The sequence below is a fragment of the Mytilus californianus genome, unplaced genomic scaffold, assembly GCF_021869535.1.
Source record: "Mytilus californianus isolate M0D057914Y unplaced genomic scaffold, xbMytCali1.0.p SCAF_5, whole genome shotgun sequence".
NCBI classification, from domain to species: Eukaryota; Metazoa; Mollusca; class Bivalvia; order Mytilida; family Mytilidae; genus Mytilus; species Mytilus californianus.
The window spans coordinates 83,412,574-83,438,744 of record NW_026262701.1 but is presented as its reverse complement, the minus strand read 5'-3'; the positions used below and the strand labels follow the sequence as shown (position 1 = coordinate 83,438,744).

Below are 26,171 nucleotides of genomic sequence, written 5' to 3'. Positions count from 1 at the left end.
GATAATGAACAAAGCATGGACTCGTTATAATGTATCAGCATTTTAAAAGTGCGTATTTAAGACTAGACGCCATCTAATTTTTAATCGCGATTACCTCCGAAGACTGCCAATGGTCATACATGTATAACCCGATATAATCATAAACAAAAATATAAATATAAACAGTCAAGCACGTACAATCATATAATGATGATAAACTAGGTCTGTTTGGTTTCATATTATAAATTAGAAATATATGTATATCATCGTTTAATCTGTAAACGAAATTTTTTGTGAGCGGGATCACTTCAAGAAATTACGGTTATTTCGGGTGTCTCCCTTGTTTTACTTATCAATGCTGACAGTCTTTTATCTTTAATGAATAATCCAGATGTTGAACACATGCGTTCCACATCCGCACTAAAGTTCAAATTAAGGGTTACATAAATACGAATTCAAATGAGGTTGAATCATTGACTTGCCAGCCAATAATCGTGAAATCAGCGATGTATTTCTTTTTTTGTTATTTTGACAAAATTGAACCAAACTGACTGCTAATAGCTATTAATTTTTTATATTTATATCTATATTTTGCTTTTTATAAATGTTTGAAATAAAACAAAATATCATATTTTAATTTTTTGTCTTTTTCGTAGCTAATGCCCTTTAATTCAACTGGAAATTTACAAAATGCTGATAAAGAAATTAGGCAACCAAATGGAGACAGGAGCGTGACTTGTACAATTCAGTGTTTTCTGAAACTTTTTTGCAGTTGATTTTAGAAGAAGGAACTAGAATACTATTATCAAAGTCTTTACACAAGAAACCCAATCACTTCTGAAATGCTCGATAATTATGATGACTTGAATAGTAATTTGTTATTTGATGCTGCTGGGATACGCCGGTTTTTACGTTTTTGTGAGCTTGTATATGTTAAAGATTCCAATTGTATTGTTTCACACAATAATCATCTCCATGAAATAATAGAAAGTAGCAAAACTGATTTTAATAGACATGGTAACACTTCACTGTATTTGTATTGCTAGAACAAAATCGGACATGTGTTCAGTGACCATGTTAAAGATATTTTTAAAAGAAGGAAACATTTCTTTGATTTCCTGCTAGTTTATTTTTAGAGCAATTACTGTGAATTCTTAAAAGCCAAAAATGCGTATGCAATTTGTAAAAATGACAGACATATATATTATACCATAGCAAGATAGTTGCTTTTAGAAGCTTTGCGTCAAGCAAGTTCTGGTAAAGGAAAATTTAATCTTCTTAGCCTGGGAAGCAGAGGCGTATAACAGTATAACTGAGATTATCAAAAGCACGCGGTCGCTGAAAGCCAAATCTTTCAAAATGCAATTACATGTACATTAAACATTTATATAAGAGGTTATCTGCACTCAACAGTTGAATTTTAAGCTTCTATTTGATACTAATATCGGTCTACACATATTTCATTTGCTTTGTCGAACTGTTAGGTATGTACACTTGTATCTGTTACAGTAAATTAGAGATTATGTAGAATCCCTGAAAAGATTTTGCACAATCACTTTAATCATTAGTTATTATATGTAATCCTTGAAAATGACCAGTGATTTTACATAATCACTGAAAATTTTAAGAATTAATTAAAAAAAATTCCCTAATATTATTTCATGAGTTATCAACGGTACAAAGATCCTTTGTTTGATAAAAATAATTCAAATATAGACAAATAAATCATCTTTATTTCTTACCCCTTTAAGATTTCTGCAGACACTTTTCATCCCCTGACTATTTTTCACATCTAAAGCTAACAGTTTTTCCTGTTATATGCTATTTTACTGTTTTGAACCACATTAACTCATAAACAAAACTTCAGATGTTTCTAACAAACACTTTATTTCTCTTCAACGTGCAGTAAAATCTGATTCAATATTTGAAGGACAAAATTTATTATTTAAAGTGGGTGTTACAAAAATCGAAAAGCTGAGCAAATGTGCAATAGTAGACGTCATCCAAATTTACAATGTAATTTGTAAAATGAATGATTCGTATTGGAATATTATGCTTAACATTTCAATATGTATGTTTCTAAATATGTTTAAATACGTTTTCATAGAATATTATTTAACTTTTATTCACTGTCTCTTCATACCAATTGTTATGTATAATCCCTGACATTTGTTCTAATGATTGTGCAAAATTCATGAAAAATTTTACTAGTGATTATCCATAGTCCCTTATTATACAAATTACTGTAATATATGTACTGTCATTTCAGTCTTCGTTGTCACTTAAATATAATAAGAAAAAAATTATGTTTCGACGAGCGAATCGAGGGAGAAAATTATTGTATTTCTTTTTGTGTTTAGATTTTTTCTCATTTTCTGTTGCTCAATATTGAGTAAATCGGTTTTCAGACTTAATATATTATTTAAAGCACCCTTATCATTTCATTGAAATTTCCCACACCAAGATTGTTCGACAAATTATTTCATTTAGAATGTAATATTATTCCCAGAACAACTAAATAAATTCTTTTCAATTCACATTTGTAGATCTTTGTATGCACTCGGAGATGCAGCATCTGAGGTGTGGTCTTTTTTCTTGATGATTTGTTAAATTGTAAAGATGCGTCTACCAATTTAAAATGTTTGGTGTGTATCTCCTGTCTACGAAAGCACTGGAGTGCCATGCAAAAATAGAATTTACAACTCGTTCGCACGAGTTTCTAACTTGTGCGAACGAGTTACACAACTTCTAATTGACATGTGCACATTTTGCTCAGAAGGCTAATAATATTCTGTTTCTAAGAGCTTATTAGGCTTCTACGAAAATGTGCGCATATCAATTAGAATACGTGCGCATAACCTGTGTCACTCGTCCGCACAAGTTGTAAATTCGTAGACACACGTTAGTAACCCGTGCGCACGAGTTATGATTACGTTTTTGAATGGCACTCCGAGGCTTCCGTATATTTGCAACAAATTTCATCAAAAATAAATTCAATTTCAAATTATTTTAGTTTTCTGCAATATCAATAAAAGTGAAGTAAACGTTAATGAGACAGAAACCCTACAACAACAACATCAGAACGACATTTAGACTTTTAAAACAGTAACTTGTTTATACAATACAATGTTTGTCAAGTTCTAGATAGAAATTGCTGCTCTTGGTTTCGGGTTTCCTTAGTGAAGCTTATTCTAGAAACAGGTGTCGTGCACATTATATTACCTTTATTCACTGCAGTTTGACTGTCACTATGGCTCCATCTATCGTTTTTATTCTTGCATGGTGTAAATGATCAATATACATTGTGATAGTAAATTTCCTGTTTCTTACCTAACTTCATTTAAACTACATGTAAGATGGCAACTCCCTTTTGCAACATTCACCATAGATGATTTTGACTGTTCTGGTTTAGACTTTACCGGTTAATATTTTTATATTCCAAACGTTTGATACTCATTGACAGATATTTTGGAACAACAAATGGCATTCATCACTGTCAGTCCCTTTTCAAAATGTGATAAAATAATATGAGTTCTTTTTGATTAAAATAGCTCACTCATTCATACACAGGTAAACGTGTGTTTTGTACTAAAATCTTGCACTTTATCCAATAAAACAAAATTTATTACTTAGTAGTCGTGAATGCATATGTTTACACCCCAATACTTCGTACTTTATTTTGCATTTTAAACTTTTTTGATTCGAGTGTCACTGATGAGTCATTTGTAGACGAAACGCGCGTTTAAGTAGACGTGAACGGGTACCTTTACATCCAAAATACTGACCAAAAAATCGCAATTTCGATATTGTCGTTTTCTACGAATATTGTCCCCGTTGTGGACAGTGTATTTGCCCAATTACACCCTCCCAAATCATCACCACTTGATTCTTGTACAAAAACAAGAAAAGGGGATCGAGGATGGGGTGGAATTAAAAGAGGAAAGGTGTGACAGTTTTGTAATGTCAAGTTACATATGCTGGCTGTTTCGCACAGACTCCTTAATACTTAAAACCTTGCTGCGATATTGAAAACGTCTCAGACTTGAATACTGTTTTCTTTAACCGAAAAAGAAAAACTCAATATTAAAGTCATAAATACTCTAAAATTGATTATCTTAAATTTTGTTATTGCATTAAACGGATCAAATCACATTTTCATATTCTTAATGTCTGAATGATTGCATATGAACGTTAACTATCGCAAGGGCTACCTCAACGGAACAAGCACAATTATTCATGGTACGTTATACATATAAAAACATAGATTACTATTGAACATTTATTTCATTCAAGTTACGGACAAAGCTCTATACTTATTTCATTTATATCCAAGTCTGCTTGATGTTCATTGTGTAAATTTAAAATACAAATTTTGAAATTAAAACTGAAAGATTATTCAATCTATATTTCAATTACTGTTCTAAACATACTGTCCATGACGATGTTTCATATTGTTTGAGCGTATAAAACTTGGTTTTGCAATATCGTCTTTTATGTTCTTGTCACTGTTCCATGAAGATACACGCTTCATGTGGTGTGTATTGTGTTGTGTTCGTTCGTTTTCATTTGCAGTAAACCATGAGGTGTAGCAGGGAATAAAAATTTTAACAAACTGTTGTCTGAACCTCTGCCCGGTAACGAAATACAACATAAAATTTACAGTATGATTGGTATACATGAGTAATTCTGTTATCGTTCTGATTAAGGTGAATGTCCAATTTTCTTCCGCTGAGTGGTTTTCTTTATTCCAGAAAACTACTGCTATCATCATTATGTTCATTGGTAATGTTAAGAAAAGAAAGGAAAATGAAAGTGCTAACAGCATTAATGTAAGTTTACTATTAGCTCTACGAGTTTCTATTTTCTTCTGTTTAGACGATAATAACAGTGTTTCTCGCCTGCGCCTCGCCTTACAAACGGTATTGATAATCATAAAATTAACAGCACTTATGATCACAAAAGGTAAGAAAGAATAGATAATTGCATCAACCCAGGGCCATACAGTATTGATAAGCGTTGCATATGCTGGTGAAGGTGCGCATTCATATGTTATAGATGTACCTGTACCGTTGGTTGTTTGTATACCCACTGACCACAAGAAATGTGAATTTAATGAGGCTATAACTGCCAGCACAAGAATAACCGACAATTTTGTTCGCCTAGGAGTGCATATCATAGACGTTTTTAAAGGCATCTGGACGGCAATCCAGCGTTCAACTGTGACGGCAATTATCAACCAAACGCTTGCATCACTGCTGAAAAATCCCACAAACACGAACAATTTGCACAACCAATCAGCCTCGTTTTGAATTAATATACCGGTTAATTGCTTAATCCAAACTTGTAATAAGTTAGTCATCAACAAGAGTATATCCATTACAGCTAGCACGTACAGATAGTGGTATGTTGATACTTTATGTGAATTTTTCACCAAGACGACGAAAGCAAGTATATTACCAATGGTTCCTAGTACAAGTAAAAGTGGTGATATATACAGTTTCAACATGTCATCAGTTGCATACAGTGTACCTGAAGGCGTGTTCGATTCGTTATAATGAAGATTTTTGATAAGGCTGATAAGATCATTTTGATTTTGAACCGAATAGTTCTGCTCTTTTAGAAAGTCCAGTACATAGGCTGCTTCCTCCGGCGAAGTTATATATTTCAACAATAAATTTGTTAAATTAGTCATTTTTCCTGCAAAAGATATTTAGATACATCATCTGAGTATGCAAACGAGTTTTACATATAAAAAAACTGTAGATATAAAAAAGGGGTACATAATCCTGATATAAAAATGACAAACAATTGATTTTAATATCAGTCTAAAGCTACTTCAAAAGGCTTGCAAAAATGCACATAAATTACACAAAAGCTTTCGTTTTATCATTTATCGCAATTTCTAAGTGATACTATGTGTTTATCTGGCCGGCCTTTCATTATGAGCATATATATCAGCCTTATTTTATTTACAACATCTATTAAAGTTCTCATTACCCAGGCTTTTATTTTCGGTACTTATATTTTATTGCTTTCAAATTGTTATAAGCATTGTAAGATATTTTTCCCTGTCTATTTCTGGATTTTTCATTGCTTACGTTTTCTTCAATCGTTTAGATGTTAATGTAATCTTTTAACCATCGTTTAAGTTTAATTTTTAAAAGCTTCATATATTGTTTAAATGACACTTTAAAACAAGCGAGAGAGTTGAGATCTAACCCTGCAAAATATGCATGCGTCGTATGTCATGTCTTAATGTTTTTCGTTCATTAGAGAATTTTGTGTTGATGTCAGATCTTTGATTGGTCTGTTTGATTTACAATTTATTTAGACTCATGTGACCCTTCCGGAGCACCGGAGATCATCCCCGCTTTTCATGGTGTTCGTTTTGTTCAGTCATTAGTTTTGTAGTTTTATTTGTTTTTTTTTGCCATGACATTGTCAGTTCGTTTTCGACTCATGAGTTTACTATCCATTTTGGTCTCTTTCGCCTCTCTTTTATTGACTCTGGACGTTTAAGAATTTGACATATTATATAAACTGTACATGTGTTTGTCTCTGGATGTCTTTTTGGTTAAATTTGTCATTGGATTGCTGTCTTATTGACGAATACTTTACATCTCCTTTTATTCATAATAGATACCAGTACCAATTTCACACATATTGTAATATATTAGCTACCAACACTTAACTCACCTCAGAATTACTCCTGTGGTTGTCAGTTCATCGTCTTACCATAAAGATTTTGTTTGTATCGCCATCTGAAAGATACAAGAACTGTATAGATTGTTTTTTGTTTTTATTTTGTTTTTTAATTATTCTCAATTCATCAAACTAGCTTTATTACACTTGATAACTACGTTAAGTGGTTTAGTGATTGTAGTAGACGTTGTAAGGAGATGTACTCTAACTGTTATTTTTTTTCAATAATACCAATAAGGTTGGTTTCGGTTTCTGTTAAGTGCTTGTTTACTTCAATCGTGTATGAGAATAATGTCTGCAATTTCGACGTATTGTTTAGTTAATTTGTCTAACAAGTTTAAGACTCGGACCATCAATCATTGTCTAAATATAACAAGACAACATTACCTTTTTTGTGTTTTTCTGATTCCTTATACATAAGCCTAGTCTGTCTCTGGATAATTAACTTTTTTTCTATAGACAGAACATCTTGTCGTCGTAGATATATCATTAATTACCATTGACAGATGTTTGTTTCACATGATTAGTAGATTTAATTTTACAAAACGAACTTTAAAATGAATAATTATACAAATCTATCAAAATGGTACTTAAAAGGTTAGTCTAGGCATTAGAAGCATTGCAGTTAAGGATGAAATTCTAGATATTTAAAAGTGTACTTATGTACTGTAAATGTATATGGTACTGAATTGTGCTCTCACGACATCTAGAAAAATGTTTGAGAAGCTAAATGTATGTATGAAAAAAAAAGGACCTTAAGGATGAAGTCATGTCAGGCTTGGTAATTTTTGTCAGAAGTTTGGACTCCTTGGGTTTTTTCATACGATACAAGGTAAAATATTTTGCCCCATATCACCCACTTTTCTTTTCATGTAAGACTTCAATTGCTTATAAAAGGTTATTTACCAAAATTTAAGCAGATTCTATATTTCTTTTCTTACGATTTGGGAACCAAGTAATGTCAATGCTAAATATAAGGTTAAAGTCCGAGTCAGCCTTTTCCCGTCAAAAAAAAAAATCAAATATCTCGAAAAGGGGTTCCATAACCTATCAATATTTTTAGCATATTTGTTCTTTAAATAATGTTCTTCTGATTTAAAGTATCAATTTTAATTCCAGATTTTTTAAATTTCACCCGACTACATCATCAAAAGCACAGTCAAACGTGATATCTTAAATGCTAACGTTTTGACAGAGAAACATGCTACCTTAGTTTAGAACAACAAACAAAGTTTTCATAAACTTATATTTAACAGTAAAAAAAATCCTTTAAATCAAATTATTGCAGACATTTCCAACTTCTGTTTCACTCCCTATTATGAAGCTATTTATAATCCATATGACTTACTGCAGAGAAATACTGGTCGAATTAATAAAGTTACAGTCCATATATTCAAAGGGAATGAAAGCCTCCGTCAGTTATCTTGCACATCCATAACAGTAACTGACTATCAATGTAAAATATGTCTAGTCTTTACTGTCCATTTGTTTTCAAAAAAATAAACTGAACATTCAATTTGACTGAAAAACTATTAATTGGAAAGAAATAATCAATAAATAAACTATTGGGTGCATAGCCAAATAAGTGCACTTTAAAAAAAAAGTCACGATTTGTTTAAATTAATTGAGGGATAAATGAGTGATAATCTCCTGTGAAGATTGACTATAGTCTTCCCTTTGCTTTCATAATCAGTGACGGTGTTTTACAATTACGTTAAATGTCGTAATTACGCTCAATGTCGTAACAGTGTCGTGTACTTATGACGTATGTCAGAACAAACGTTCATAATATATATTAGGTAAAAAATGTGATAAAACATGTATCTGATTTGTCGCGTGACCATGTCTGCATCGAAAGAGTTTATGATCGAACTATGCACTTAAAGAACATAATACAAATAGTATCGCTTTGCCATGGATATCCATTAAATACTTGCCATGGAACGGAAAGTTTACAACAACAATGATTTACAACTAACGGTGCCTCTGATTAGGTTGTTCAAAAAAGAATGAACAAGTTAGACACGTTTTTTTTCTATGAAAAAAGATAAAACAAGCAAAGCGTAGAAATTGAGCAACACGAACCCCGCTAAAAAAAATTGGGGATGGATTCGGTTCATATGGCAAAATCAAAGGTACTTTATTTAAATCATTTGAACCACGTGACTTTGTCCCTTTTGATAAAATTACTTCCCTTAGCTTAAGATTGAAAATATAATTTATTATAGATTTGCGGATAATCCAGTCCTTTTCCGTCATGTATCTAAAACAAATGTATCTTCAAAAACTTCCTTTGGCGGATATTTACAAAATTGCTGTGTAATTCTAAGGGAAAATGCTTAAAATTTGACTTTTTACGAAATGGGAAGGTTGAAATCATCATGTTTTTAAAAGAATTTGGCCGAAAACTTAAGAAAGCAGGTAAGTTAAAAGTTATTTAACTTTAAAATTCAACCTACAAGGTGTTTTTCTATATGCGAACAAATGATGAACAATATCTTCTTGCTTGTGTATTTCTGTTTTGAATCTTGCTATTTTACGATTTTACGTCATTTTATTTGATCTTATATAGCAATTACACAATGGTTACGCTTCCGATTTTTAAACTAAAAAGGCCGAAAGATTTCAGAGTAGACAATGTCCATTTGTACACGGACAGAAGCCTAAAAACATGAACAATTCACCTATATGCGAACAAATTGTTCATTCGACATAGGTATTTGCATATTGGCATTTTTATTAAAAGGGCTTATATAATCCTATTGTAATGGCTGCCGTCATGATAAGGCAAAATGGCCGCTATGCAAATTAGCAAATTACCCCAAATTTTGCCATATGTGTTTATGCAAAGGTACATGTAGTTGATCTAGTTCTAATTTTGACATCGGCCAATTTACTTGCTTAAATACGTTAAAGATACATAAATGTACATATCCAGGGATAAGAACCATTGAAAAAAAAAAAAAAAAAAATAAGTAAATGCATATTTGTTTCCTGTCTAACCCTTAGACATTACTAAATTCACAAACCATGAAAATTTATCACCGAAATACACCGAATGTGAAACGAAACTTTTGAATAAAAACACGGTTTTCTGGACAAAGGATGCACAATACTGTTATCATTAGAAACAACACGCACGTAGGAAAATGAAAACAAATAATGAAATACTAACACCTAACGATTTTCAATCAAAGAAGGATACTATAAGACAAGCTATATACATTTCCCTTTGGAATTGAAAATGTGAGATAAATCAAGATAGACAACGAACAGCCTAATTTTAGTACAGCATTGCACGAAAATATAAACAACGATGATATTAAAACATTTTTTTTTTATCTTTTATGACTTCAATTTCGAATAATTCCCTCTGGAGATATTTTTTTTTTTATTATTTTACTTTAAAAGAATTGTCTTCCGTATTCAATGATAACTGTGAAAGGGAAGACAACGTATTAAATCCAAATGTTTTTTTTTTTCAAATAGTTTACTGATTTGAAAATTAATTCTAATTGCAAGTATGCATGTATCGACTGTTTTGATTGAATGACGTTTGCAATCAATTCCACGGTTGACGGTCGGAGAGTCATTAGCAACAACGTTGCGCAATCGTAGTTGAAGTTTACGGTATATATTTGAAATATTCTCTTTTGAACATTTTGAGAGCATTGCATTTTAATATAAATAAAGTACTGTAGTTGAAGATTAACCACCATCAAATCCCCAATTGACGGTGGCAACTCTTCAAATAGAGTAACTGTACTGTTATTCCTTAAATCTTTCGCATGTCATTTTTAAAAGATATTTGCATTTTTATTAGAGTAATGTGTCTGTAATCTGTATTATAGGAAATTAATGCAGTGTATCGAGACTAATTGTATCATTAATCATTTACTCCACAGAGCTTTTTGAAAGATTTAATACTATTCAAATGTCATCGTGTAATTATTTTTTTCGAAACTTTAAACTTTTATGATATAAAGACATTAAGATTTATATCTTTTCCTTATAGGACAGTAAGATAGTTGTTTTTATTCACTTCATGTTAGCACGATACCTTGAAATTGATATCTTTTGTCAAGAAGGTAAACAAACTTTCGTGTTCATTGTGATTTACGTTTAATGATTTACAATGCTTAGGACAATTGTAGCTCTTTTAATGTAAATGTAAATTCTTAAAAGAAAAGGAATTATTCTTATCAATCATTTACAAAATAAAATTCCTGGTTTGACTAAAATTAATCGTAATTAAATAATAAAATGTGCACCACTATTTTGATTCCTGTTTCTAAATTGATTCATGGTTGGTATTTGACACTTCAAAAAGTACTGTTTTTTTTTTAACTTAAAACAGAAAAAAAAAGATTAACGTATACTTATAGCAAATTATTTTTAAATAAAGATTGGTTTTCCCAGGTTTTTTTAGAGCCTAACACACTATCTAGTGCTACAAAAATGTATGTGATATATGTACATCGCCTATTACGAATTGGTTGACCGTTACGGCATATCCGTTCACTCACAGATGACGTCGGATATGGTCATAATTTCGTAACCGTAATCCCGTCCTTTTTTCCTCGAATTTGACTTACCGAATTAGAATTATGACTGGGTTTGTACTTGAATGAGCAACATGACGGGTGCCACATGCATGTAGAGCAGGATCTTCTTACCCGTCTGTAAGCACGTGCGATTTCCCCCGGTTTTTGTTGGTGTTTGTGTTGCTCGTCTTTAGTTTTTCTATATTTGTTTTGTATACTGCACTTTTATTCGATTTTCATATTTTGACATGGAAATGTCAGTTTGTTTTCGTCTTATGAGTCTGAATAACCCTTCGGTATCTTTAGACTCTCTTTTACCATAAACTTGAAATGGAAACCTGTTGTAATTGTTTCCCAAAAATATAAAACTACAGCAAATCACCAAAATTCCAGCTACTACAGTTACTTGTTCTAGCAATTTTTATTTATAAATATTTGTCAAGAAAATATAAAGGAGACACCTCAGAAAGAAGAGAAGATAAAGCAGATCAAGGTCCACGAACCTGAACAGAAAGTACTCCAGAAAGGTAACACTAAGCAGTCTCCTTCTTCGCGAGTGTATGCATTAAAACATAGTTTTGTCAATGAAGATTACACAAGTTTACATTTCACTGGGATATGAAGTATCGCTAGAGAAACGTTACATTCATAATAAGTCAGAAATAAACAACAAATACAATATCAACATGTGTACAAGTGCATAGCTAGGTCAATTTTCATACCATCCAGATCAGTTAAAAAAAATATTTGACTTAGTTTCTCCGACATAGAAAAAAACCTCTACGCAAAAAACTATTATTACACAGCCACGTTCCACCTGATTAGAGAATAGACAAATTACATATTATTCTTTGTATACGGAAAGTACTTCGGTCATCAGAAAATAAGGGCAAGTGTTATGATAGCCATTTAGAAAACTTTCAACGAAAGAAAAAGGACAAGGTTTAAACAACTGCTTGTTTGAAAACACTTTGTCATACGTTGGCAAAGAAAAATCCCTTACATCTATCTAGGAATAAGGAAATGCGAATGTATATGTTCAAACTCTTTTAGGTCATTTTTTAGTAACAACAAACAAAAAAAACTATGTCAATTGGACCTGCTTTGATACTATAACTGCCCTTGAATTTTTACTAGATAACATTTTTGTTCGCTATGGAGATTCCGTATATCGTCAGGTTATCGGAATTCCCATGGGGACTAACTGTGCACCAATTATTGCGGACCTGTTTCTGTATTGTTATGAGTTACAATTTATTACTAAAATCACCAAAGACCCATCGAAACAACATCTGATTCAAAAATTTAATAACACTTTTAGATATTTAGATGATATATTGGCTCTCAATAATGACGACTTTAGTATGTACACTAAAGAGATTTATCCTGCCGAACTGACTTTAAATAAAGCTAATACTAACGATGAACACTGCCCTTTCCTGGATCTTGATATCTTTATCTTTAACGGGAAGTTTAATACCAAACTTTATGATAAAAGAGATGATTTTTCATTTCCTATTGTTTAATTATCCATTTTTAGATGGTGACGTTCCCTTGTCGCCATCTTATGGTGTTTATATATCTCAACCTGTTCGATTCGCTCGTGTATGTTACAACGTATTTGATCTCAACGAAAGAAATCTCTGTATTACTGAAAAATTATTACACCAGGGTTTTCGATATCACAAACTAGTCAAAACATTTACTAACTTGTATCATCGGTACAAGGACATCATTCGTAAATATAAATCAACATGCAGACATCTTATACGTTCAGGTATTTCACATCCAATATTTTATGGTAATATTCTTTACAAAGCACAAAAATGTCGGCATTCACCTCAAAAGCTAACCAAACCCTTAAACAGACTTATTCGGAAAGGATATAGTTACGATACTGTTGTCCAGTCATCAACGATTGCATTTTTTGGTATTAATATTGATTCACTTATAGGGTCTTTGCATCGGAAATAAACACATTTATTCTAAAACCAGTTCTTGGCATGATACGGGTTATGTTCTTCTCATATATTTTATGATGGTATGATACTAAACCCCTAACGGGAGGGATTGTACTTGATTTTTCATATGATGAAGACATAATCTTTCAATCAGTTAAATTGAGGTCTGGAGCTGGCATGTCAGTAACTGCTAGTAGTCCTTTGTTCATTTATGTATCATTGTCATTTTGCTTAGTTTCTTTCGTACCTATTCTGACATCGGGCTCGGACTTCTTTTAAACTGGGTTTTACTGTGCGTATTGCTTTGTGTTTTTTTATTCTACATTGGCTAGAGGTATAGGGGGAGGATTGAGATCTCACAAAACATGTTTAACCCCGCCGCATTTTTGCGCCTGTCCCAAGTCAGGAGCCTCTGGCCTTTGTTAGTCTAGTATGTTTTTTGATTTTAGTTTATTTATATGTGTTGGAGTTTAGTGTGACGTCCATTTTCACTGAACTAGCACATAATTTTAGTTTGGGACCAGCTGAGGACCACCTCCGGGTGCGGGATTTTCTCGCTGCATTGAAGACCCGTTGGTGGCTTTCGGCTGTTGTCTGCTCTTTGGTCGAGTTGTTGTCTCTTTGACATATTCCCCACTTCCATTCTCAATTTTGTTTTATGATTGCCAATGGTACAACTATCCCGAATATAGGAATAGGAAAAGCTAGGATGTAAACAACTACAGGTCACCGTACGGCCTTTAACAATGAGCAAACTCATAACTTATAGTTATAGCTATAAACTTCCCCTGGATAATGAAATGTGAAACAATTCCAACGCTTAAATCAACGGTCTGATTAATGCTGACAAAATTCAATAAATAACCCTCAGACAACAACCAAAAAAAAAATCCACTGAACAGAAATTTACTTAATTAAATGTTCAATACTTGGATAAAATGTCTTTTTTTTTTTTTAAATCAACATGATAATAATAGTATAAACAGATATAGTATGAAATCTTTCAGTTTTCGTGTGTATAAGTCTGAATTATTCCATAACTAAAAGCATACAAACGATGTTTAAGTGCAGTTATCCTACAGTTATTATTGATATTATAAGATTATTTTGCCTACAAACATATGCGAAATTACCGAGAAGAAATATGCTATGTCAGGACTAGTCCCTACTGCAGTTGTATCAAATGATTGGTTATCTATATCAAGGCTAATTAATGACGTAACAATAAGTTGATCAAGGGTAATATCCATATCGGTCCGTGCTTGTGGCGTATAAAACGTTTCCATTCTTTCGTTAGAACAAGGGAATGGTGAATTTTTAACGTCTGTGTGATGCAGTGCAAAATCTTATACAAATGATTAAAGCTATATGAAGTCAAACACAAGCTAAAATTATTCTTCACCAATGAACATTCCAAGCAATAAATCTACATTCAGTTAAATGTTTAGTTTCAATATTAATATATCGTCGTATTTGTCATGGTGAGTAAGATTACTTTGGAAATATATGATAGAGTTTATAGAAGATCAGTCTCTAGTACAACACGATAAATTTTGGAACTGATATGGAAAATAAAATGTAATAATCAGTATGTTCATATCACTGGTAAACTATATGACATGCTATAGGTTGCATTTCTGTAAATATCGACAATGTAAATTCCCATAGGAACTCCCTCTACGGCTAAAACTGTACCACTTTTACTATGAAGTTTTGAAAAAAAAGTATATCCTAGAATGAAAAGTTCATATGTACTACTATATTATTAAAGGTCAAAATATAGGGCTGTGCGGCACATTTTCAACGTTTATATGACCCGAACTTCTAAGAGTTTAAACTTACACTAAAATTCTTTACTACCCCTACCTTGACTTTATGGTTTCCACAGATTTCAATTTGACCGATATGCATATGTATATTTACTGGTAACATTCCCAAGTTATGTCTCTACGAGATGAAATATAGAGATCATATCTGGGAACCAGTACGTAAACAGAATTAATCATCTATGAATATTATATATCTCACCAAAGGCGTGGTTTGAGAAACAGCTGTATTTACAAAGTGCAACCTTTAGTAACAAAAGATTACTGTTCAGTGAATCACATGGCCAAAAACCATCTATATGAAAATAGAACGGTGTTTAATACTTTAAAGATGGAAAGAAACATTGTTGTACATGAACTTCTTTCTTCAAAAGCTGCCTAACAACAGTTTTATTAAGATTGTGCGTCTTTTACAGAAATCATGTCGTGTGCATAGATATTGATATCCTACGTTTTATAATGCTAGTTACAGGTCAACGCATGTATCCCTGGTGGTGAATTTAATCGGAGGTTAGTATTAATTGCTCATAACCACTTAGGTAGGGGCACTAATGCAATACAATCTGCTTCTCTTTGTTTTCTCTCTTTGCTTTCCTTAACTTTTAAGTGTCAGTGTTGTTTAAGAAGTGCGTTTTCTTCGCAATTTACTTGGTTTGGTTTCTTTCCGTATAAACTACTCTAGATGTTTCTAGGAAGATTGTAATTTAAGTGCTTACTGTACTAGCATCACAAAAAAATTATGATGTCAAAGCAAGCGTTTAATTTTATTAAATGCAAACTACATATACCCCTTATTTTGACATGTACCACTTTTCTAAATTGAATTGTCAGCTCCTTAAATAAGAAATTTTATATGACACGAATTGCTTGACAAAACACAGTATATACGGAATAATGTTTTATAAAAGATATTGGTATTTGTGAATTTAAGGTAGAAAACACGAACTCACGTCAATGCAGTCATGCAAATTTTCCCAATATTTTATGTGAATGCGTAAAAATATGTTTTGTAGCAAAATCTATTGCACAACATTTTCCCCTGATTTCAGCGTTAATCTGGATGCCCCTGGCCTGTTATGAAATACTAGACTTCTAGGTCAGTAAGGAAATATACAATATGTTTATATGTTCCGTTAGTTGATAGCGTTTGATTTTGTCAGTTTTTATTGATTCCCCCTTTTTGAATTTTCATTGGAGTTCGGAATTTTGTTATACTCTTTACAATGTCATACGTTATTTCATTCATTAGTATTATTAATATATTGTAAAATTAGTTATGGTTTCGTATCACATATTTCGGATCAAAATCGTTCTATTTGGTTTGAATTTTTCTTTTTCTAATCATTTAATGATTTGTTAACACGAAAATTTCATTTTGACAGATCTCTTCGTAAAATAATGTTAGAACTTCAATTTGTGTTTACTCCTAATTAAAAGTTCATTATTTGATTGACAAGATTTATTTCAAATTTATATACATTTTGTAATAAAATGAATTTTCAATCCCAACACACTTGCTTCAATCAAATAATAATAATACTTTATTCTAAAAGCAAGTACAGCTTATAGGATGTATACAATGTTTGACAAATTAATTGTACATGCTCTATATCACAAACACAGACATATGATGAAATTTGAACTACAGGGATGTCCCAAAGCAGGACCATAACACTTAATTAGCACTTTTATTCAGGGAGAACTATTCCAGGTTATATTATCCCTTGAGAAGTCTGTATATGGACATTGTTTTTTTTATACTATCATTATGTTATTGGCTGTTCCGCAATTCTTTTCGCTTTCGACCTTAAGCATTTGTACTTGCAAAACGATGATAAATCAAAAACAAAAGAAAGGCGAAAGATATACCATAATCCATTCAAAATAAGTAATTGATGTATGAACAAGGCAGTATATAGTTATAGATTAGAGACATTGGCAATGGTGGTTATTTCGAACACCAAATTACTTTTTCAAGGCCAATAGTGCCGCGGTCAATAGGTAGGTTTGAATGGAAGCAAGATATATGTTGACTGATTTTTCTAGGCTATGCTGTTTTGAAAACAGTCATCTGTAAACCAATCAGGATGAAGCTACAGAATTGTGTTTAATTAAAAGTACAAAGAATTCTGATTCAACAGTTCAATGACACCATCTTGTTATAACAAAAACAGTACCAATTTAAATGCACCAGTTGCACTTTTCGATAAATATTGTCCATGCTTTTAATTAGTTAATCAGTTTATGCATGTGAAAACTAAAGGACTGCATACGACATGTAATTGAAAATGTATCAACATGTTTATTTTGTATAAACAACATTTATCCAAATATTGAACATTTAGAGAAGTAAAGTGCAGTTCAATTTGTTATGGTTGTTGTCTTCCATAACTGTTTTTCGTTTAATTTTGTTAGCTTAAATCAATCAGGCCGTTGATTTTAGCTCTTGTATTGTTTCATATTTCGTTATCATTTGGCAATTTCTAACTTTCTGTAAGGTATGGATTTTGTTAATTGTTGAAGGTCATATGGTGACTTGTATCTGTTTACATCCTTGTCCTTTGGTCTTTGGGGAATAGTTGTCTCATTGGTTACCATACCACATTTTTTTTAATGGATGCAGAGTTGTAATTATTTCACTGCCAACGTATGAAAAAGGGTAACTATATGCAGGTTAGACAGGGGCAGACATTTTGACTTCCAACGACCCCGCTAAGAGTATTACAAGGTTTTCAAAACATGCAGTTGTGTACGTCCTTGTCCTTTGGTCTTCGGTTGCTAGTTGTCTCATTGGATATCATTAACATATCCTCATTTGCATAGTGAAAATAGTGTGATCCTTACACAAAAAGTCATATTTAATGTCCCTTATCAGGCCAAACGTGAGGGTATTTAACTAAGTATACACAACGCACAACGAAGTAGACACCACTTGCATGGGGGGAGGGGGGAGAGGGGTATGGGTCTTTCTCCTCTTTGGGAAAAACCAAGTCAATATTGTTTCAAACAGATCTTTTGAGACTCATGCACTTGTAACATAATAACTGGCGTTTTGAGGGCACATTTGAATTGTATACAAGTTGATGGTGCATTTATTGTTTATTTTTCACACATTATATATATGACGTTTCTCTAACAATATTTCATTTACCAGTGAAATGTTGCAAAGTTTTGTAATATAAACTTACAAAACAATTTTTTAATGAGGGTGCACTCGCGAAGAACGAAACTATCTTTCTGTAGTACTGAAGTTTAAATTGGGTTTGTGTTGATTTCTGTTAATGTTTTGTGGACTTTTTTTTTGCTTTTCATCTCTTCTTTTGGTGTTGATTGTCTTCTTTCTATTTTCTTGACAAACATTTATAATTAAAAATTGCAAAAACTAGTAGTATATGGAATTTGGGGGATTTTCTGAAACTTTATGTTTTATAGAAACAATTTTAACAAGTTTCCGTTTTAAGTTTTATGGTAATATGTGTTGTACATATATGATATACATTTTTGTAGAAATTAGTAATGTGTAAGCCCCATAAACCGCCGTAAAAAGCAAAACTAGATTTAAAACTAATTTTCCGTCAGTTTACGTTAATCTTTTTCTATTTTTAAGTTAAAAAAAAAAAGAAGCCAGTATTTTTGGAAGTGTCAAATGCATAAATATTTGGTGCTCCTTTTCTAAAAAAAAACCAACGACAAAATTTGATCGTTATTTATACTGAAATGTTCATGACTTTTTTCTAGTAAGAGTTATTGTGAAATGAGTCGCTGTACTTGTAAACAAAGGATAAGTCATAGTAGTACTAACCCCATTATCATTGTACAACCCTTATAATTTGTTCAATACATTCAAATGCAAATTGTTTGATATGAACTCAATAGAAAATGTTCAGGAAACCAATATTTTTCTTTCACCTAAATACCAATTCCTATGGGGATACAAGCTGTTTACAATGTGTTTCCTTGTCACTTGTTAAGGACATGAAATGTCCTCTCATGATCTTCAGATCGCTTTAAGTATTTCTTCATCGTTATTAGATAATTGTTGAAAACTTGTGTGTTTCCAAGTAACGTTAACTTTAAGTTCATTTATTAATTCATTCCAAGGAAAATGCAGCGAAATTTAAAGCAAACTGTTCTTTATGATCTGAGTATCAGGACATGACCAGAACTCATACGTAAAATTCATATACTGTCTTAAGGAATACATCAATTACAAGTTATAAACGGATTATTGTATATCTTTAGTCTCGTTTTTGTTTATGATTTACCATCCTTTTGCAAGTACAAATGCGTTGAGGTCACAGGCGTAAAGAATTGCGGAACAGCAAATAACATAATGCAAGAAGAAAAATAACAATGACCATATACAGGCTACTCATAGGACGACATATCATAAATATTTCTCCCTGGAAAAGTAATGTTGATTAAGTGTCATAATCCTGATTTTGGACATTCCTTTTGATCGAAGCAAGTTAATTGGGATTGAAAATTGATTTTATTACAAAATGTTAATAAATATGAATTAAATCTTTTGAATCAAATACTAGTATTGGATTTTTGATTATGAGTAAAAACGAGTTTATGATCTTTCGATACAAGAAAAAGCAATTCAAAACCGGTCAGTAGAACGATTTTGATACGAACATATGGTACGAAGCCACAACTGATTTTGAAATATATTAATAATATGAATGAAATAAAGTGAGACACTAAAAATTAACATATAGTATTTGTTTACTGACTAATTTTCCTGGGAAGTCCAGTAACAGGGGGATCCAGATTAACACTGCAATTTCTATCTTAACTTCGCGAATACCAACATCTATCATAAAACTCTATTCCGTATATACTAGTACTGTGTTTTGTCAAGTAAATAATGTCAGATAAAAAAAAAATATTTAAGGATTTAAAATAAGTGTACATGTCAAAATAAGGGGTATATATAGTTAGCATTTATTGAAATTTTAACGCTTGCTTTGACATGATAATTTGTTTGTGATGCTAGTTCATCATTAAACAACATTAAGCACTTAAATTATATACCTCCTCAAAACAGTTAGAGTATTATTTACGGAAAGAAACCAAGTTTATTGCGAAGAAAACGCGTTTCTGAAATAAATGTCTATTTCGTACACTGACAATTAAAATGTTATCGGAGGTAGTAAAGACAGCAAATAAAGAGAACCATACCATATTTTATACTGCCCCTTCCTACGTGATCATATTTTTCGGGCGAATATTACTAACCTCGGGGTTAGTTCACCACCAGTGGTACATATATTAACCTTTAGGTGGCATTATAAAACGAATGATATCAATATATATGCACACGACATGTTTTCTGTAAAAGATACACAGTCTCGATCAACCTTTTTGTTAGGCAGCCTTTGAAGTTTGTAGTACATGTACAACACAGTTTTTTTCTTTCAACACCTTTCCATTTTTTATAAAGATGAGTTTTGCAAGTGTCATTCACTGTACAGTTATCTTTAATTCCTAAAGCATGTAATATAGTTTACCAGTGATATAAACATTCAGATTATTACATTTAATTTTCCATATCAGTCCCATAATATTGCGTGCTGTATAAAATAATCCTCTATAAGCTCTATCATATATTTCCAAATCAATTTTACTCACGATGACAAATACGACATTATATATTCAATTTGAAACTAAATTTTTAACTGAATGTAGATTTATTGCTTGGCATGTGCATTGGTGAAGAATAATTTAAGCTTGAGTTTACTTGAATATAGCTTTAATCATTTGTATAAGATTTTGCAATGCTCCACACAGACGTTTCCAATTTAACCATCCCTTGTTCTGATGAGAGAATGGAAACGTTATATACACCACAAGCAAGGCCTGATATGGATAGAATCCTTGATCAACTTATTGTAATGTCATTAGGTTTAATATAAATAGACTGTCCTTTGATACAGCTACAGTAGGGACTAGTCCTTAAATGGCATGTTTTTTTCTTGGTAATTTAACATTTGGAAATAATCTTATAATATCAATAATAAATGTTTGATAATAATAGGGCCGCGGCTAACATGTAGGTTTGAAAGCAAACACGATAACAATTGACTTATTTTCCAGGCTATGCTGTTTTGAAAACGTTCATCTATAAACCAATCAGAATGAAGCTACAGAATCGTTTTTAATTATAAGTACAAAAAAAAATGTGGATTTTGAACATTTCGATGACACCATCCTGCAATAACAACACTTAACAGTTCCAATTTAAGTGCACTAGTATTTCGACAAATATTGTATCGACAGTTATATCCGATGCTATAATTGTGTTAATTATGAAATCTGGTCATGTCTTGATACTATAATTATAAAGTAAAGTTTGCTTTAAATTTCGCTGTATTTTCCATGGAGTGAATTTATAAATGAACATAACGTTAAGTAAACGTGACTGGGTAACACAGAAGTTTTCAACAATCTTCTTATAACGACGAAGAAATACTTAAAGCGATCTGAAGACCATGAAATGACATCTCATAATGTTCTTAAACAGTAATTAGAAACATATTGTAAATAAACAGCTTTCATCACCATAGAAATTTGTCGTTAGGACTGACATTTAGGTGACAGAAAAATATTGGTTTCTTATATTTGTTCTATTGAATATATATCAAATAATTTACATATGTATGTATTGAACAAATTATAATACTACCATGACTTATCGGTTGTTTACAATACAGCGACTCATTTCACAAAAACTGTTACAAGAAAAGAGTCATGATAATTTCAGTATAATTAACGATCACATTTTGTCGTTGTTTTTTTTTAGAAAAAGAGCATCAAATATTAAGCATTTGACACTTCCAAAAATACTGGCTTCTTTTTTTTTTAGCTTAAAACTTTAAGAAAAGAGCACCAGATATTTATTATGCATTTGATTAAAAGATGTGGGATATACATTATTGAGGCTACAAACTAACGACACATTAACCAAAAACATATCTGGATATAGAATGAGTTTCATAACAGTGTGGACATGGACACATGGTAATTAAATGTTATCGTGTGTATCACTGGCTGTCGACAACAAAGACTTCACGCAATTACAGTACGCCAGGGGCCTCTCAATGGGGATATACATAATTACTATCTTTACACATGTCCATTCATAAAATAAAAGTTTTAGTATATTTATATACTCATAACAAAGTTTCTTTTGACAGAATGAGTATATTCAGAGGTGAAGTAATCGAGAAAAAAAAAGTTATGTTTTTTTCTTGCACAAAAGTTCTGTGGCTCCTTAAAAAAATAGAACACATTTATTCGTACGAGTTGATGTAGAAAAACCTGCGATCAGCTTCCATACTAAGATTATTTTTGTTGGAAATAAGAACCCCGGACCTTCATAAAAAATTATTTATGTCCTGTGGAATGTATAATTTTTGGACGGGACAAATTTAAATTCCCATCGAAGACTCCAACGAACAGATGTTCGTGAACATTTGAATATCATTCTAACAAAAAATAACTCGTGAAAACACCAAGAAGCATATGAATCCGGTCTTGTGTGCAAAATTTACGTTGATTGGAGTCAGAGTAGCTTTTGTGGGAACATTGATATTTATTTAAGATTTTGTCTTACCTGAACACGTAAAACAAAAGTTACGGGATCTATATTCTTTTACTACAAATTAATCAAATAATTTCAATGAATTTGGTCCTACTCAACTATTTTTTTTTATTTGAGGACGCATATTTGAGACAATTCTGCATAAACGTTTATTTGCAATTTTATTCATGCTGATTTCAAAAGTCTCTTGCAAAGCCACCCTTTACCTTGTTTAAACTGAATCAGGAATGGTCGGCCCCTTACAATTTGAAGTTGTACTCACTTCTTTTTCGGTTTCTGTGTTCATTATATATCCATGAATTTAATGATATGTTCAAAATACATCTGTTTTGGAATAATAAATCATGTGCACAAGACTAAACTGGTCAACTGTAACACGAGATAGTTATACTGGTTATTATGTCAACATAACAGTAACAGTGTCATAATGACCTTTAAACTGGGTGCACTGGTTTAATTATTCTATCATAACAGGTATTGTGAACATATTTAATTCATGGATAGATACTGAAACACAAATTAAAAAAAAAATAAGTACAATTGTAAATTAAATCCCTGTGATCCGTCTATTCGTTTTTCAAATCAACAGAACAGCTTCATTTAACAGGTCGGGCACATTTCCTTATACGGACATGTATTATTTAGCATAGTTATACCCCCGTCAATGCATGTATTAGTGTTTGCTTACAAATTAAGAATTTTTTTTTTATTTTAGCGATTGACCAATCCACTGATTGATTTACAATGCGTTGTGGACTACTTAAATTTTCACTTATTGCCAGATAAGAATTTTTCTTACTTTATCCTCTCGATTACTTGGTGATATCACCTCTGAATATACTCATTCTTTCAAAAGAAACTTTTTGCTGTGAGTATATAGATATATTCAAAACAAATTCCTATAAACTTCATGTGTAAAATAGTAATTATGCATATCCCCGTTGAGAGGCCCCTGACATACTGTAATTGCGTGAAGTCTTTGTTGTCGACAGCCAGTGACCGACACGATATCATCTTAATATCAGGTGTCCATGTCCACACTGTTATGAAATTCATTTTTATTTACAATATATACCGCTCTTATTTGAGCTGACAAAAAGTTGTATATGAATTAACAGAGACAATCAAAGATTTGGCATCATAACCAAATCCCTAAAAGTTTAAAATATATCAGGGACTATCAGTCTATCAGCAGCGGTATTGTCCAAGTGATTATTAAGTCGATAAAACAAGAAGGGGGTTCGTTTTACAGAGATTGGTACAACTAACGACCAGTCTTGAACCTGAACACACATTAATACAGGTCGTAAATGGAAGGCGGGGTTTCAATCGAAATTATTGTACAAAATCAGGACTATCACACTTGATAATCACTTTTTCATTTAGAATTATTTCAAGATATCTCTTCCCCAGAATAGCTAGTATGTACGGACATTGATTTCTAAATCTATCATGAAGTTTAATGCATTTGTCAGTGCCCAACTCTTTTCACCTGCGACCTCAACCAATTTGTAGTATATAATGATCACTATATCATTTTTTATTGATGTTTTTCTGATGACAGTTTACAAGATTAATTGAAGATAGTAGCAACAATGTTAAATCCGAAATCCAAACTGATCTTCCTAGGCCGATTAGGTCGTCGGATACAGTGAGGTTTGAAATGAAACCGGATAACCGTTGACAATTTTTCCAGATTACAACTGATTGATATTCTGTTCAGTAAACGTTCAGCTATAAACAACCAGACTTAAGATACATAATCATATTTAATGTACTAGGAATATGGACATTTAAACAAGTCAATGACACCCTCCTAAAAATAACAGCATTAAAGGCACCAATGTTACAGCACCAAATGCACTTTTCGACAAATGATGTACTTTCAGTGATTGTCGAGGCAATAGTGAAAAGTAGAAATTCTGGTCATGTCTTGATTATCAAATAATAAAGAAAAGATTGTTTTAAATTTCCTTTGATTATCCTTCGAATTAGATTATTTATGAAAATACGGTCTACGTTATTGATAAACACAAAAATTTTCAACAATCATGTAATGATGGTGAAAAAATTACGTAAAGCAACCTGGACAGCATAAAATTGTTTTTCATGATGTTCTTAAAAATTACTCAGGAAATACATTGTATATAATGGTTTTTATCACCATATAAATTTTCAGTAGAAAAAGAAACATTTGCTTCCTTCATTTGTTCTAGTCAGGACTTATCAACCAATTCACATTTGTTCTTAATATTCAACATTGTTTGAATGTTTTGTACAATAACAAATGACGCTGGTACTAGTATGACCTATCTATTGGGTACAAACATAGATGCACCCGCATTTCAACTTAATAGATGGGGTATATATCATTGTGAAATCAAACCAATGGCGACACGGCACTATACAAACAAACATCAGTCAAAATGTATTTGTTACCAAAAGACAACTTTCATTCGAATCGTGAGAAAGTGGTGAATACATTTAACATTCATTTTCTGAAGAAATCGCATATATCACATCGACGATGTTTCGGTCATGGTAGGTACTAAAGTAGCTTAACGAAGGAACAAATTCATTAACGTTGTCAAAACGCCTATTTGGCCGTTTGATTTCTTTTATTAGATCGTCACTGATGAGTGTTTTGTAGACGAAACGCACGTCTGGCGTACTCAATTGTAATCCTGATAATTATGATGAGCTTATCTACAGCATTTTACCAAGAACGTAAAGTTAACCATTCAATCCGATTCATCTACTTATATAATTATGTATGTCGTGTAGCTAATCAAAGTGTATTCTGCTAAAACAAAACATAAATTTAGGAAATGAAAACCTATGACCACCCTATTACTTTCCACGATATTGATTTTTGTTATGATCAATCTTCGAATGAAACATGTTTTGCAGAAAACGATGATTGTGGATGATATTTATTTCCCATAAGATTTTTATACCGAAAAAAGCAACCATAAGGAATATAATTTAAAAGATACTCTTTTTGTTCGTCCTGGGCGGAACGTGATATTAAAAATTACATTTTGTTACCTTCATTTTGACTTTGTTGGAGAGTTATCTCATTGGAAATCATATTACAACTCCTTGTTTTATAACTATTAACACTATTTCTATATTGGATTAAAAAAAGGCAAAATACGAAAGAAAGGGTCAATTTACACTGACTTTATTTCAGACCAGTATAGAATAAGAAGATGTGAACTATTCATTAATACCAATATCTCTAATAAAACATTATTCCGTATATACTGTGTTTTGTGAAGTAATTAATGTCAGATAAAATTCGTTTAAGGAACTGTTAATTCAATGTAAACATAATTTGTTGTTGATGCTAATTTATCATTAAACAGTATTAAGCACTTAAATTGCAGACTCCCTAGAGCAGTTAGATTATTTTTTTATGTAAAGAAACCAAGCTTATTGCGAACAAAACACGTTTCTTAAATAAACGTTTATTAAGTACACTGGCACTTCAAAGTTATGGAAAGCAAATAAAAATAAAGAAAGAAGCAGACCATATTTTATACTGCCT

General features: G+C 31.8%; 1 protein-coding gene across 1 annotated transcript in view; it reads right to left on the bottom strand.

Moving 5' to 3' along the window:
* Positions 1-4,244: 4,244 nt before the first annotated feature.
* The window catches only part of LOC127703204 (growth hormone secretagogue receptor type 1-like), a 67,916-nt gene continuing 45,989 nt past the window's right edge, over positions 4,245-26,171 (bottom strand). Inside the window, exons 2-3 of the mRNA XM_052207732.1 lie at positions 6,676-6,740; positions 4,245-5,676 (exon numbers count right to left, since the gene is read on the bottom strand). Of these exons, the coding sequence (XP_052063692.1) occupies positions 4,400-5,671 (1,272 nt within the window). The 5' untranslated portion in view covers positions 5,672-5,676; positions 6,676-6,740 and the 3' untranslated portion in view covers positions 4,245-4,399. The remainder of the gene's footprint in view (positions 5,677-6,675; positions 6,741-26,171) is intronic.